Source organism: Mixophyes fleayi, chromosome 2 (genome assembly GCF_038048845.1).
Source record: "Mixophyes fleayi isolate aMixFle1 chromosome 2, aMixFle1.hap1, whole genome shotgun sequence".
Lineage (NCBI taxonomy): Eukaryota > Metazoa > Chordata > Amphibia > Anura > Limnodynastidae > Mixophyes > Mixophyes fleayi.
In genome coordinates, this window is record NC_134403.1 from 51,429,949 (window position 1) to 51,445,380 (window position 15,432).

The window sequence follows — 15,432 nt, forward strand, 5'->3', positions numbered from 1 at the left end:
ATTCTGCAAGTCTGCGTTTTTGGAAATAATTCATCCTGAACTCTTACAGCTCAGTGCACTAAAAGTGCTTGTGTGCTGGGGAAATTGCATTCCCCATTCAAGTTAATATGTAACTAGGAGAGCACTTATGTGTTCTACTGGCTGGAAGTTGTCTATTGCGAAAGACCCTTGTGGCAAAGACCTGACCACTGTGTAATGCATAGCTGTAGGGCTTGTATGTGGATTAACGTATGAGTTTTATAGTTAGTGCAGTGTATTTTTATTGTACATCCTTTCCACTTTTACTGTTCTGATATGTGATACGTTGTGTCCGACAAACCCATTGTAATAAGTACATAATAGTCTTTTTTTTCTGTTCTCGTAGTCTTAATAATTACTGCTTAGTTGTACTAATCTGTGGAGCCTTCTGATTAAAAAAAAAGTATATAGTTAGTGTATATGTGTAACAATAAATGAGATATAGATATATATATATATATATAGATATATATATATATATATATATATATATATAGAGAGAGAGAGAGAGAGAGAGAGAGAGAGAGAGATTACATTTATAATCTGCATATAGTATGTGATCAATAGATATTTGTCTTGTTTTATTAACATTTTTACTCCTCTTTTTCCCCTCCAACAGATCTTATTGGTGTCCTTGCTGCTCACAGCCCCAAAGAGAACACACATTCATCGCTGGTAAGCAATTTAAATGAGTGATTAACATGTGTAATACTTTCTTCACATCTGCTCTTCTCCTTTTAAATATATGATATGGAAATCTAATTAAAGGACTGAATGTAACAAACATGACCGGTTCTCCCTCTGTTCTGTGCTCCCTCATTTGGTCTCTTCACACTAAAAAAATATAAATTACTTTCTTTTTCTTGTACTAATCAGTGGTTTTACGAAGGCTGTCCAAGATGTTATAAAGAAAATATTTTTATGCATTACTGTATAAAACCCCCCTTTTTTTTTTGTTATTAAATTTCTGTAACAAGTTATGAATTCCCTCCGGTCAAATAGCTGCAGTAATCAAATTGAAATTTCCTCCACCAAACAAATAACCAGGAAGGAATAATGTTATGCAATGTACAGCGCAGTCGCTCTATTACAAGACACCCTGCAGCAGTTTACTCAGGGATTTCATTATGTAAAAGTATATCTGTAATGCAGACTTGGCCGGTTCATGTGACCTGCCTTTCAATGTGACCTCTGTCTGATCTATGCACACTTAACCGTCTTAACCTGGTGTGTCGCTCATAGAGATGTAGACGGAGGTGCGCAGTGATAGGTCAGTGAATGATTGGATCTCTGGTGATGGTGATGATGATGATTCTCGTCCTTCTGCTTCTCTGACTAAGGAGTGTGCTGTGGAAATAGTATTGTTGGATCTCCTAACCACCTCCATTCCTTCCCATTTAAGGTGGGCTCATAATAGATAAAGTAGGTGAGGGCCACTTATCTGCTCATTTACTGATCCATCCCTGTGGGCAATGTGGAAGGTTAAGTCAGCCCCCATGGTGGTTATGGGCTCCTCACACCTACAGTCAAGTCCATAAATATTTGGGCATCAACACAATTCTCATATTTTGGGCTCTATACACCACCACAATGGATTTGAAATGAAACAAACAAGATGTGCTTTAACTGCAGACTTTCAGCTTTAATTTGAGGGTATTTACATCCAAATCAGGTGAACAGTGTAGGAAGTACAATGGTTTCTATATGTGCCTCCCACTTTTTAAGGGACCAAAAGAAATGTGACAAACTAAACAATCCTACATCAAACTTTCACTTTTTAATACTTTGTTGCAAATCCTTTGCAGTCAATTACAGCCTGAAGTCTGGAACGCATAGACATCACCAGACACTGGGTTTCATTCCTGGTGATGCTCTGCCAGGCCTCTACTGCAAATGTCTTCAGTTCCTGCTTGTTCTTGTGGTATTTTATCTTCAGTTTTGTCTTCATCAAGTGAAATGCATGCTCAATCGGATTCAGGTCAGGTGATTGACTTGGCCATTGCATAACATTCCACTTGTTAGCCTTAAAAGACTCTTTGGTTGCTTTTGCAGTATGCTTCGGGTCATTGTCCCTCTGCACTGTGAAGCGCCGTCCAATGATTTCTGAAGCATTTGACTGAATATGAGCAGATAGTATTGCCTGAAACACTTAAGAATTCATCCTGCTGCTTTTGTCAGCAGTCACATCATCAATAAATACAACGGAACCATTTCCATGCTTCACTGATGAGGTGGTATATTTTGGATCATGAGCAGTTCCATTTCTTCTCCATACTCTTCTCTTCCCATCACTCTGGTACAAGTTTATCTTTGTCTCATTTGTCCATAGGATGTTGTTCCAGAACTGCAATGGCTTTTTTAGATGTTGTTTGCCAAACTCTAATCTGGTCGTTTGTTTTTGTGGCTCACAAATGGTTTACATCTTGTGGTGAACCCTCTATATTCACTCTTGTGAAGTCTTCTCTTGATTGTTGACTTTGACACATATACACCTACCTCCTGGAGAGTGTTCTTGATTTGGCCAACTGTTGTGAAGAGGTTTTTCTTCACCAAGGAAAAAATTCTTCTGTCATCCACCACAGTTGTTTTCCGTGGTCTTCCGGGTCTTTTGGTGTTGCTGAGCTCTCCGGTGCGTTCTTTCTTTATAAGAATGTTCCAAACAGTTGATTTGGCCACACCTAATGTTTTTGTTATCTCTCTGATGGGTTTGTTTTGATTTTTCAGCCTAATGATGGCTTGCTTCACTGATAGTGACAGCTCTTTGGATCTCCATATTGCGAGTCGACAGCAACAGATTCCAAATGCAAATGTCACACCTAGAATCAACTCCAGACCTTTTACCTGCTTAATTGATGATGAAATAACGAGGGAATAGTCCACACATGTCCATGAAATAGGTTTTGAGTCCATTGTCCCATTACTTTTGGTCCCTTAAAAAGTGGGAGGCACATATAGAAACCGTTGTACTTCCTACATTGTTCACCTGATTTGGATGTAAATACCCTCAAATTAAAGCTGAAAGTCTGAAGTTAAAGCACATCTTGTTAGTTTCATTCCAAATCCATTGTGGTGGTGTATAGAGCCCAAAATATGAGAATTGTGTCGATGTCCCAATATTTATGGACTTGACTGTAGGTCAGGAGCAGCCCTGTGGCTGTTTGCCACCTGGCTTTCTGTGGTTTCTGCCCTAGTAATAACATTGACACCAAGTCCTATTTTTATTGGCAAGGCGATAAAATACAGGGCAGGGTCCTACCTGGCCAGTATTTTGCTTTCCTATGCCACACATGTAAGGTGCCCATGTATTTCCTAGCACTTGAAGTTACATGATACATTGGGATAGATTCATATAAATTTGTCATTGTTTGACATCCCCAAAATTTATGGAATGAACAAACTTATTACCGCATGGATGTCCAAGTTTTTTGTTTCATAATTACGGGAGTGCCACTCATGTGGTGATATGCAGTTCCTTTACACAAAATGACGTTTAAAAGCATAATTTTGCTGCCATTTTTCTCTTTGACAGTTTTAATGTCATCATGGAGATAAGGGGAACACAGCCCTATCTTCTCCAGACCGGTTATGACAGTCAGCTCTCAGGCCCAGCAACCGGACCAGGAACAGTTTTTTTACATTCCCCTGTCTCTCTTTCTATTGTACACTCTCCATTCCCCAACTAGTCTCAAGGTTCAGCTTTAACTCAGTATTTAGCCTAATTCCAATTTTCTCCCTCGTTTGGTTCTCAATTGAATGTGTTTTCTTCTAGTGGACAAGGCAGCTCTACTACAGCATCTCCTTATTTCTGCCCATATTAATCTCCATCAGTCACCACTATTTGGGCACAATTTTAGTAGCTTGGGGGCACCTTTTTCCCTCATGACATTTTATGTCCTGTAAATTATTATTATTATGATTTATTTATTTATAAAGCTCCACTGGTTTCATAGTGCTGGGTACAGAAGCAAGCAACAAATAGATGAGGTAATACACAGAATTAGCACAGATGAGTGAGTAATGCTTTGGGGACTCGCATGGAGTGGAGCAAAATATGTGACTGGGCGTACAATGGAATCAAGACAGTAGACAGACATGAGACAATTGGTAGAGAGGACTCCGCCTGTGAGAGCTTACATTCTAGAGGGAGGGGTGTGAGAGACAGTAGAACCAGTTGGGACAAAAATGGAGATGGCAGGCGAGGAAAAGAAGGTGATGGAAAAGATGGTTAGGAGGTGGCAGGATAGGTGAGGAAGGAAAGGTCAGTTTTAAGTGAGCGTTAGAAGGACTGAAGGTTGGGAGAGAATCAAGTGAAATAGAGTAGGGAGTTCCAAAGAATGGGGGCAGCACGGCAGAAGTCTTGGATGCGAACATGGGAGGAGGTAATGAGAGGTAAATTGAGGCAGAGGTCAGAGGCAGAGCGGTGTGGATGGGTAGGTATGTACAAGGTCAGAGATGTAAGGGAAAGAAGTGTCTGTGAAGGCTTTCTAAGTGAGAATAAGGAGCGTGAAGTGGATTCTGAAACGGATGGGGAACCAATGAAGGGATTTAATGAGCTCATAGACACCATGGAGCAGTTTACTCATGGATTTCATGTACTAATAATCTTTAACACATGTCTGAGACAAAATGGATGATACTATCTTGTTCTGCAGAGAGGTTTGGAGCAGAGGTTTTAGAGCATTAATGTCTTTTTAAGAGTGTGTTTTAATTGTCTTTTATAATATCTTTAATCCCAACAATTTTAATCCACGTCACTGATTTAGAATATTACCTAAACCGTGCTTGCTGCAAACAGCAGTTAACCAGCCAATGTGGAACCATGTCCATTCTTTGATGTGTGCTTGAACTTCCTACCACCCACCTCTACTACTTCCTGGTCACCTGTAGGTCACCAGTCTTTAGTTTCCTATCAGACATTTGTTTCATGATAGAGGACCAGTCATGGTGCTTGCTGAGTGTAAACAAACTCGCGGTCTTACACACAAATGTATTCATACTAGGGTAGAACATAAAACATAAACACATATGCAGTAGGCAACATTTTGAGGTTAATGTTCTTTTCGAGAGCTCATAACACCAATATTTGGTCAGGTTCCACAAAAAAGATTTTTCTTATAAATGCTGCATATGACAGTAGAAAAACAATTTCCAGAAATGTTCTAATGAAGCTCAATTTCAGTATAGCAGAGGGAATGTTACACATTTCTGTGTCTTTTCATGTTGGCTTGAGTTTTACCTTTCCATACAGTAGAAAGTCTAATCTTAGAAGGACAGCAGATCCTTTTTATCCCCATCTCTGACTAATTCAAGGTAGAAGCAACAGCGTACGACATGGCTTATGAATTAGGGCCGTCAAAGTGCCAGAATTTGTGACGCAGCTTTGAAAAAGCTAAAGCTGAATCCTATCTGTGATGAAAGAGTGTCAGGAAATTAAAAGAACAGATATTCTGGATCCTGACCGTTCGATGGGTTCATAATATGCCTCTTTCACATTCAATTCTCAATTTATTTTTATCTCTTTCCTTCATTTAACATTTTGTTATTGCTTTTCTGCAGTCCTCAGCAGCTCTCTACAGAGCACAGACTTTAAATGTATTAAGAAAAATTTAATAATGCTCGATGTATAAAATGATCTAATCATCACTTTAGTTTAGCTCTTAAGATGTTTGCGACATGTGTTTGTTCAGTAAGTGATGAAGAGTATATGAATTCTGATATATATTATAAAATGAGATATAAAATAGATTTTAGCCATAGTTGAATGAGCACACTGACTGTGCACGTACAGTCCCTTCCCCCACCTGTTACTATGGAACTTGAATACACGAGAAACAAGGTTTGAGCAGTTGGTCAAATTAACATGTGAAAGGCTGTGGTCTTTTTCCTGTGGAAAGGTAAACTCCGCCCACAAAGGTTTTTGATCTCATGTAGCAAAGAAGGTGAAGCGCACTTCCTGACGTTTTTCTACCTGGTAGGACACACATGGCTGAACTGCTGGAATGGAATGGCGGTTTGTATAAGGGGCCTGGGGAGGCCATTTATATTAGAACCTGGCTAGCAGGAAAAATGGAGTTTTGAATGGAATATGGTTGCTGTGTTCTGTGTCTGTGTGGTTCTGTGATGGAGTTAGTGAAGTTTTGGTTATGTAAGCATTTGTGGTTGTGGAAAAGGTTATTTCGAATAGATGTCTTTTGTGTAAAATAGATATTTGTGGTGGACTTACAAGCATATTACTAGAGGTTTAAGAACTTGACCCTGTTCATTGTTAGTCAATTAGGCCATTACAAGCACATGTGAAACACGTGCTTGTAACTTCTAACAAAGCAAGTCGGCCATTTTAAATATTGTGAGCTATTTCAGTTCTTGGGAAAAGGCTAATGGAAATTGCAAATGCTGTGTAATAGAAGTGTATGGAAATAGTTTGTTTAATGCAGTTTAGTGTAAATGTATGGAAATGGTTGTGCATAGTTTGTTCGATAGAGTGGTGGTGTTTGGAAAAGTATTTTATGGGAAAGTGAAGGAACTGTGTAGACGGTATTGGAAAGTCTGCTATGCTACTGTTGAAAAGTGTGGCTGAAATTTGGATTTAGATGCATAGCAAGTTATTGGATTGTTCAGGAAGTGGTCAGATTGTTTAATAATATAACATTTTGTTATACTGTTGGTTTAAAGGGTGGTTGGTAACTCTGAATCTCTGAAATGTGGTTTGTTGTTGGAAATGTTGATGTAGTTAATATGGCAGCAAGTTGAAATACCATGTGTTTAAAGCTTGCTGAGTTCAGACAATAGAGAAAATGGATCTAGTATCTGGCAAGCTTGTAAAATGGCTGCCATCTAGAAACTTTCATGTGAAGGGAATATGGATAGTGAATAATGGCTATTGGACTTTCACTGAGATAAATGAAATGATAAAGGGATAAATGTGGTAGAGTATGTGATAATATTTAGAAGGTTAAAATGTATGCTTGAGTGGGTGTGTCTCTCCCCCCTCCTCCCCCTACGCACGCACACTACATTCACACACACACTACAGTCACACACCTGGAACACTAGGTAAAGCTTGACTCACACACATACACTTAAATGTAATGTAGTGCACCAAAATTTATACTTTGTGTGAAATATTGTTACGCTGTTTACTGTTTTATAATATATATATAAGTTTAACAATTAATGTTAATAATACAACACATTTTAAATGAAACTATTTTGTGCGTAGTGTTTCTTGACGATATGAGCATAAGCTAATACATGAATATTGGTGGATTTAAGGAAAAATAAGAATTATATTTCTTAGGTTAAGTCACAATTACCTTTACGAGGAGTGGGTTGATGGTAAAAGTCATATATAACGGTATTAAATGGCGGTCTATACATTTTCCAGATTATTAGGGAGATTGAAACCCCAGAACACCCTAGAAATCCTTTTACAGTAAGTATTGCAGGGTTTTTCCAGTGCTAATCTGACCATAAATCCTCTTGACGAATATTGTAGACACTCTAACATGGTCAATAGCACAGGACTATAATTGGTATGTTGGACATTGTTACATCATTAAGGGCACTTTAACTTAAAACTGTTGTTTGCTTAGCTGTCTACACTGGGATACGTATGCTATTTGTTATACATGCTGTGGGAAAACTTAAGCTAGTGTCACACATGTGATTTAGAATGCTTTGCGTTTTTAGCCAGAAAAAACATGTTTGAAATGTCCCTTTGTAACTCTGTAGTTATGTGAAACCCTGCTTTTAGGTCACCTGGAAAGCTCTAACGAGTGCATTGTTCTCACAGCCAAACTGCTTCCCGTATTTCAAGTTTTCTCTTCACTGAGGGGTGAACAATGGGGGCTTCAGGACAACCCTAATGTTCTAAAACGCCTGTTTGTGTATCGCACAAAATGGAAAAATGTCACAGTAATTGTTTAGACTATTTACTTTGAATGCAACGTTACTTAAGGCAACACTCCTTTTGAAACGTTTAAATTTTGTATCTACCCCTTGGCCATGTGCCCCAGCACACCTCCCTAACAATGATCAGTATATTACAACATTTTATATTGTACCAACCAGGAAGCAGAGGTTCTTAGAATATTGCAGACAATTAAAGTTTATGCAGCGTACTGAAAAAGACAACTAGCAATGTCCATTGATTTATGAACAGATTTTAATGTATACAATAATTGTCACATTCATTAATAAAGCCACCACCACTCGCATAAGATAAAACGGACAGTTGGAGTGTTGGACACTTAGCACAAATTGCCTTTGTACCTGTATTGAAGGTGAAGAAATGAGCATGTGTGACGGGAAACGACATAACTTATAATGAACTGGGAAATGCAGACTATAAACGCTACATTTTTAGTTGCAATACACTATCAAAACAGGTGTTTTATTTTTCAGAGACACTTCAGTAAAATAGCAATGTAACATTAGGTTGGTGAAATAACATTAGTGTCCCATGGTTACCAAATTGCATTAAATGTGTCCAGTCTTTAAACGGGTCATCCTGTTATGTACAGTACTCTCCATTTATTAATCCGTCCATAGAGGTCGAATAGTGATTGTCTTTTTTTCCAAATAACGGAGTCTGCAGGCTGAAGTGTGCATTGGATTAAAAAAACTGTCTCATTATGTTTGGGACGTTCAAAGTCCATGTAATTGGCAAAATGGACAATATAGCACATTTGCAGTTTCAAGAGTTGCTCCAGATGCCCAGTAAGACTTTAAAGATGAACAAATATCGTCCACTAATTGCACTCAGAGGACATTTTTCTAGCAGCTGGAAGACTTATTTGGAAACATGTAATGTAAAAGCACAAATGGGTGCTACCTACAGTACGTTATTTTGTATTTCATTTCTGTATGCAGTGAGGACATGCTACACCAAGTTTGCGGAAAGATCGTCAGTCCCAGCTTCATTACTGAATGACACATACACTTTCAGATAGTTAATATTATTATTTTGAAGCCTAAGGTGGTAATTGCAGGTGCGTCAAACTTGTGCTCCAGAAAAAATCTTTTGTGTTGGGTCGAGCCCAATCTTCTTGTGGGGCATGTGCAGAATGTGTGTGAAACCAGATATTTACTATGGCTGGTGTTTTTTTTTCCTCCCTAGTTTGTATAGTGACAGGCACATTTCTTTTTAATAAAATGCTGCAGTGCTTCTTTGTCAAGTTGCAGGAGTGGCTACTTGTCCAGCAATGTGTTTTCAAGGTGCCAGCCCGCTTCCCGGATTTTGGAAACTTTTAGCGGATGCTTATACTCTAAATGTACGGTGTACAAACCTCAAAATCCAACCAACTAACACTTTAGGACATCCCCGTCATCCATGTAAACCAGTATTTCCCAAATCCAGTCTCAAGGACCCCTAACAGTGCAAGTTTTCCAGGTGACAAGTGAAATAATTATACTGCCTGTGGATATGTTATAATGTGTCAGTCAGTAATGACTACACCTGTGCTCCGTAGAGAGATATGGAAAACATGCTCTGTTAGGGGTCCCTGAGGACTGGGTTTGGGAAACACTGATTTTAAACCTTTTAACTGAAGTATGATTTCCCTCTGGTGCACCAAGATTTCCACCAAATTGCAATTGTATCCGGAACAAGATTGTTCTGTTTGTGGAGGGAAAGATGTTTGCATTTTCCAATAGGAGTAGTTGGGGGGAGCAAATGCTCCGTACAGAGTAGAAGCATTGGTTTGCCTAGTTTTGCAGGATTGTGCAATGTCCCTTTGTGCTCAAGAAGCACTTGGGGTTTGCAAAGGTTGTTTCCAAACACCAGATAGTAGGCATGAAGAATGATGGGTGGACTATTTAAACTGCGCAAACCAAAGCAACTTGCGGTACTTGTGCAGTATACTTCATAAAGTGATTCAGTATTGTGACAAAGTAAAGCTAGAACAATCTTTTTGTTTCATTTAGAAGCCGGTTACACTCTTATTTGTGTCTTAGGCCTCCTACCCATTGGCGTTCATTTCATGTATTGTACTAGCACTTTTACCCTTTATTTTCTATGATCCCATACCCACCTTGCAATGTTGCTATGGTTCAGGACTCAGGAGCAATATTGACTTTCTCTGCCTGCTCCCTTGAATGCATTTAATGCATTGAGATCAATAGTCCAAACCAGACAGTAGTTGTCTAATGACAATAGTGAATGCATTCACCTTTCACATGTGGCTTCACTGACCTTTTTAAGATTGCGTTGTTAAATTAAAATCAAACGCCAATGGGTATCTGGCCCTTAATATAGACTAGTAGGAAAAAGCAAGAAAGTATGTAATACAAAATATTACATATTGTTTTCATAGCATCTGTTCATTTTCATTTTAAATATTTTAGATTTAATGCACATATCTATTATTAATATTATCATCATCATCTTTGGCTTATAAGGCGCCACAAAGGGTCCGCAGCACCGTACATTACATATACAGAAAACAGAACCAAGACACAACATGATACAAAATATATACAAACACAGGTGACAGGGTAAAGCAAATCAGATTATATCTGACAGATAGGGAAAGGGATAGTAGAAATCAGCTAGAAGAAGCCCGAAGCTTAAGAAAACAGAGCTAGCGAAGCAGGCCAAGAGGTACAGAGGGTGAAGGAACAGTAGAAGGAGCACACAACAAGGAAAGAGGGCCCTGCTCATGAGAGCTTACAACCTAAAGGGAAGGGTGAGACACAAAAAGGGTGGTACTAACTCGGGGAGAGAGCCAGGACAAGGAAGTTAGAAGGAGGACTGATGGACTTGAATAAAGAAATGAGTCTTAAGGGCACGCTTGAAGCCTTTGAGAGTAGATGCTAACCTAATGGAAAGTGGAAGATCGTTCCACAGCAGGGGAGCAGCCCGGGCAAAGTCCTGAAGACAAGAGTGAGAGGAGGGGGATCAGTGATGTAGTGAGGCGGCGGTCACAGGCAGAGCGGAGGGGGCGGGTAGGAGTGTACGTAGAGATGAGATTGGAGATGTTGGGAGGGGAATATTGACTAAGAGCTTTAAAGGTGAGGGTGAGGAGTTTAAATTTAATTCTGTAGGGTATGGGGAGCCAATGTAGTGACTGTTGGAGGGAGACTGCAGATACAGAGCGGCGGGAGAGAAAAATGAGGCGGGCAGCATCATTGAGGATAGACTTAAGAGGATCAAGGCGAGAATCAGGTAGGCCAGAGAGAAGAAGGTTACAGTAGTCAAGGCGAGAGATAACAAGTGAGTGAACAAGGGTTTTTGTGACTTCCGTGGTGAGAAAGGGACGTATCTTAGATATATTCCAAAGGTGGAAGTAGCAGGATTTTGAGAGCGACAGAATGTGAGGCTTGAATGAGAGGGAGGAATCAAGGATGACCCCAAGGCATCGGACTTGGGGGACAGAAACGAGGGTAGTGTTAATAACAGAAATAGAGAGCGGGGGAGGTGGGAGAGTCCTGAAAGGGGGGAAGACTATAAGCTCAGTCTTGGAAATATTGAGTTTAAGGAAGCGTTGGTGCATCCAAGATAAGATGGCCGAGAGACAGGAGGAGACACGAGACAGAGGGGAAGTGGAGAGGTCAGGGGATGAAAGATAAATTTGGGTGTCATCAGCATAGAGGTGGTACTGGAGGCCAAAGGAGCAGATGAGGACACCAAGGGAGGAGGTGTACAGGGAGAAAAGCAGGGGGCCAAGAACGGAGCCTTGATTAACGCCAACAGGTAGGGGAAGAGGGGGTAATGTAGAATCGTGAGTAGAGATCGAGAAGGAGCGGTTGGTGAGGTAAGCGGAAAACCAGGAGAGGACAGTGTTACATAGGCCTAAAGATTTGAGAGTTTACAAAAGGAGTGCATGGTCAACGGTATCGAAGGCAGCAGAGAGGTCAAGAAAGGAGTAGTGTCTATTGGATTTAGCAAGGAGAAGGTCATTAGTGACCTTAGTGAGGGCAGTTTCAGTGGAGTGGAGGGGGCGACAACCAGATTGGAGCAGGTCAAGGAGTGAGTGAGAGGAAAGAAAGGAGGTGAGACTGTTGTAGACAACCCGTTCAAGGAGTTTGGAGGCAAAAGGAAGAAGCGAAATAGGGCGGTAATTAGAGAGAGAGGCGGGATCAAGGGACGGTTTCTTGAGTATGGGGGAGACAAGAGCATGTATAAAAGAAGAGGAGAAGATGCCAGAGGAGAGGGAGAGGTTGAGGAGGTGTGTAAGGTGGGAGCAGGCTTTGAGAGAGGGAGCGGAGGAGGTGGGAGGGGATTGAGTCCTGTGTGCAAGTGGAGGAGGGAGAGGAAGAGAGAAGGCTATGGACTTCATCTGCAGATATCGGAGTGAAGGAAGAGAAGGAGGGTGAGCTAGATGGAGGGGAGAAAGGAGATAGCAGCAGCAGAGGAGGATGAGAAGGGGGACAGAATGGGCATTGAGGGAGGAGAGGTTGGGGTAAAAAGGAACTGCTGGGAGATGTCATGACGTATAGACTCAATTTTGGAGGTGAAGTGGGTAGCAAAGTTGACAGCAGGGAGCGTGGGGTGGGGAGTGGGAGAGGAAGGGGAGAGGAGGGAGTTGAAGGTGGCAAAAAGCCGACGGGGGCGTTGGAGGATTGGGGAGAAATGAGAGCTTTAAAGAAAGATAGCGCCGAACTGTAAGAGGTAAGCATGAACTTGAAGTGGAGGAAGTCGGCATGAGTGCGTAACTTTCTCCAAAGTTCTGCACTGCGGGAGCATTTTTTGAAGATAGTGGGTAAGTTTAGTGTGCCACGGTTGCGGCAGGGACCGACGAAGCTTGACGGTGACAGCCGGGGCGACAGTCAAGTGCAGCGGTAAGAGTGCGATTGTAAAAGGAGACGGCCTTATCGGCACAAGAAAGCGTGGTGATGGGGGAGAGGAACGAGCCCAGGGAGGAGGAGAAACTGGTAGGATCAACTGTGTCAAGACTACGCCTGGTGAGAGTAACCCTGGGGGACGGGGACAATGAGAGGGGTGGAGAGATGCTAAAAGCGAGGAGATGGTGGTCCGAGAGAGGAAAAGGTGAATTAATGTGGTCAGAGACAGTACCGAGGTGTGAAAAAAACAGATCTAGGGAGTGGCCACTGCGGTGGGAGGGAGAGGAGGTTCGTTGAGAGAGACCGAGGGAGAGAAGTTTGGAGGCAGCATGGTCTGAGGGATTGTCTATAGGGATATTAAAGTCCCCCAAGATGAGGGAGGGAAGGTCCGAGGAGAGAAAGTGAGGGATCCAGGTGGCAAAGTGATAAAGGAATTTGACACAGGACCAGGAGGACGGTAGATAACAGCAACACGGAGGTGGACTGGGTGGAATAGACGGATAGAGTGTACCTCAAAGGAGGAAAAGAAGAGGGAGGGTTCAGGGGGAAGAACCCGAAAAGAACAGCAGGAGGAGAAAAGTATGCCGACGCCACCAGCTTGCCGTTCCTCAGGTCTCTGGGTGTGTGGGAGAAGGACAAGCTCCCGAAACAGAGAGCAGCTGGAGAGGTAGTGTCCTCAGGGGATAGCCAGGGTTACTGACTTCTTCCTTTTATTAGGTAGTAGTGGATATTTGTCGTTATGCATTCAGTCATTCTTTGGATGTCCTAAGAAAACTGTACCTGTGTGAAAATAACACATTTGTATTAAAAAAAATTTTTTCCATGTCATTTGGCCAACTGTAAATTATTTTATTAAATGCTAGTACAACGTATGTAACAGAATGGACAATAGAACTAATTGTGAATTGAGCAGTTGCAACTGTGCACATTAAAGTCTGTTTTTAGCTTCCAACATTGCAGTAAAATCAATTACTGACCTACATTCAGTTTGTTTAACTTAAAATTCCACTGCATGTGTAAGCTTGAAAAATATTATCTCTGGGTAAAAAATACAATTTGATTTTGTTAAATATAACTTGCAAAAGTATTTTTCTTCTTTGAAATTGATATTATGGATGTAATAGTTGTGCTATTTACAATTAATCGGTGTGGATTTTGGTGAAGGTTATTGAATGCTGCCACTCAAGTGTGTATGTGCCTTAAGCAACAATCTGCTCTGCCCCTACCTCACTTCTCCTCTTCACTGGCCGTCCTATTCTCCCGGTGCAGCGTGAAACGGTCAGGCTTCCGGCTTTCTTGCTTATATAAATAGATCATCTTTTTTGTGCACTAATTCAACAAAAACAAAAAAAATATATATATCTAATATATTTGCATATTTAACATAAATTTTGTCAGTACTAGTACTGGCGCAATACCTGTTCTGTTGTTGCTATATCAAGATGGGCTTAATAGATTAATATAATTATAAAATGTATTTATTCATACTGAATTAAGTTTTTTTTAAAAAAAAATAAATTTAATCTATTTTTTTAAACTTTGAAAAATATGTATATATTTTTCGAGGCAGACATACACACCAAGGAGAGAGATATGTGTGTGCACACACAAGGAGGACGGAGGCGCAGATGGGGAGACAGAGTGTGAGAGGTAGAGATTCAAATTTGGCAAAAGAGAAAAAACAAAAAGGGAAACTGAGTTGGCGGTAGATGACGTATAGATACAGGAGTAGAGGATCTGTGCTACACACTGGAGTATAGGTGGGGGAGGGATCTGTGCCGTGTAATCTAAATGACCACACTCTGCTTTCTTTGGCGGTGCGTGACCCATGGTGTGAAGGAACACTATGTACATTACAAATTCTATTGATGATGAACAAATTAGGAATAAGCAAAGAACACTAAAGAACCGCTTGTTATCTTACATAGGTAGAAGCACATAGATGTGATGTAACTGAACCTTTAGGTTTATGGTCAAGGTGTGTGTGTGTACTATATACAATATATGTACTACAGGCTAGATTTACTGAGATTTAGTGTTCTAAAGCACTAAAATAGAACATAAATCAACAAAACATGTCTGATATATTATTAAAAGGGTAATACAAGCATACAAGTTAATGTCACTGCCTCTGGTAATACAAAGGATATGTTTGTAGTGCAGGTTTGTACTATACATTTTCAAAGTAAAGAAGCAAGACAGTTTGTTAGATTGCGAGAAGTACCTTTTCAGCAAAACAATCTCCACATTCCATTCTTATCATACCCTAGTCCAACTGCGCCATGTCAGAAGGCGGGGCTATGCACTGCAGTGATATGCTACACAACTCCTGCCTTCAGGTTGAGAGAGGACAGAGATGGATTCAGCCGCCCCATAATGTCACTATGGCGCCTGGACTACTAGGAAAGTAGCTGGCATCGCAATAATGCTCAAGCACAGTTTCTGCGGTCAGCAGGTGGTGGTGATTCAAGCTTGGGGGGGGGGGGGATTCTGGGGAGCAGGGAATCCTCCCTAACTGAACGCCTGAACATTTGTCACAGGTCATGTGACAAATGTAGCCCCACCCCCTATTATAAAGAACCCTGAAATTTGCGGTATTTGATGGGATGGGACGGGACTTAATGGCACAAT

At 40.9% G+C, this 15,432-nt stretch overlaps 1 protein-coding gene across 1 annotated transcript in view; it reads left to right on the forward strand.

Moving 5' to 3' along the window:
- Window positions 1-15,432, forward strand: part of B3GLCT (beta 3-glucosyltransferase) — a 299,136-nt gene that overhangs the window by 46,589 nt on the left and 237,115 nt on the right. The window contains exon 2 of the mRNA XM_075198956.1: window positions 638-693. Coding sequence (XP_075055057.1) covers window positions 638-693 — 56 coding nt within the window. The remainder of the gene's footprint in view (window positions 1-637; window positions 694-15,432) is intronic.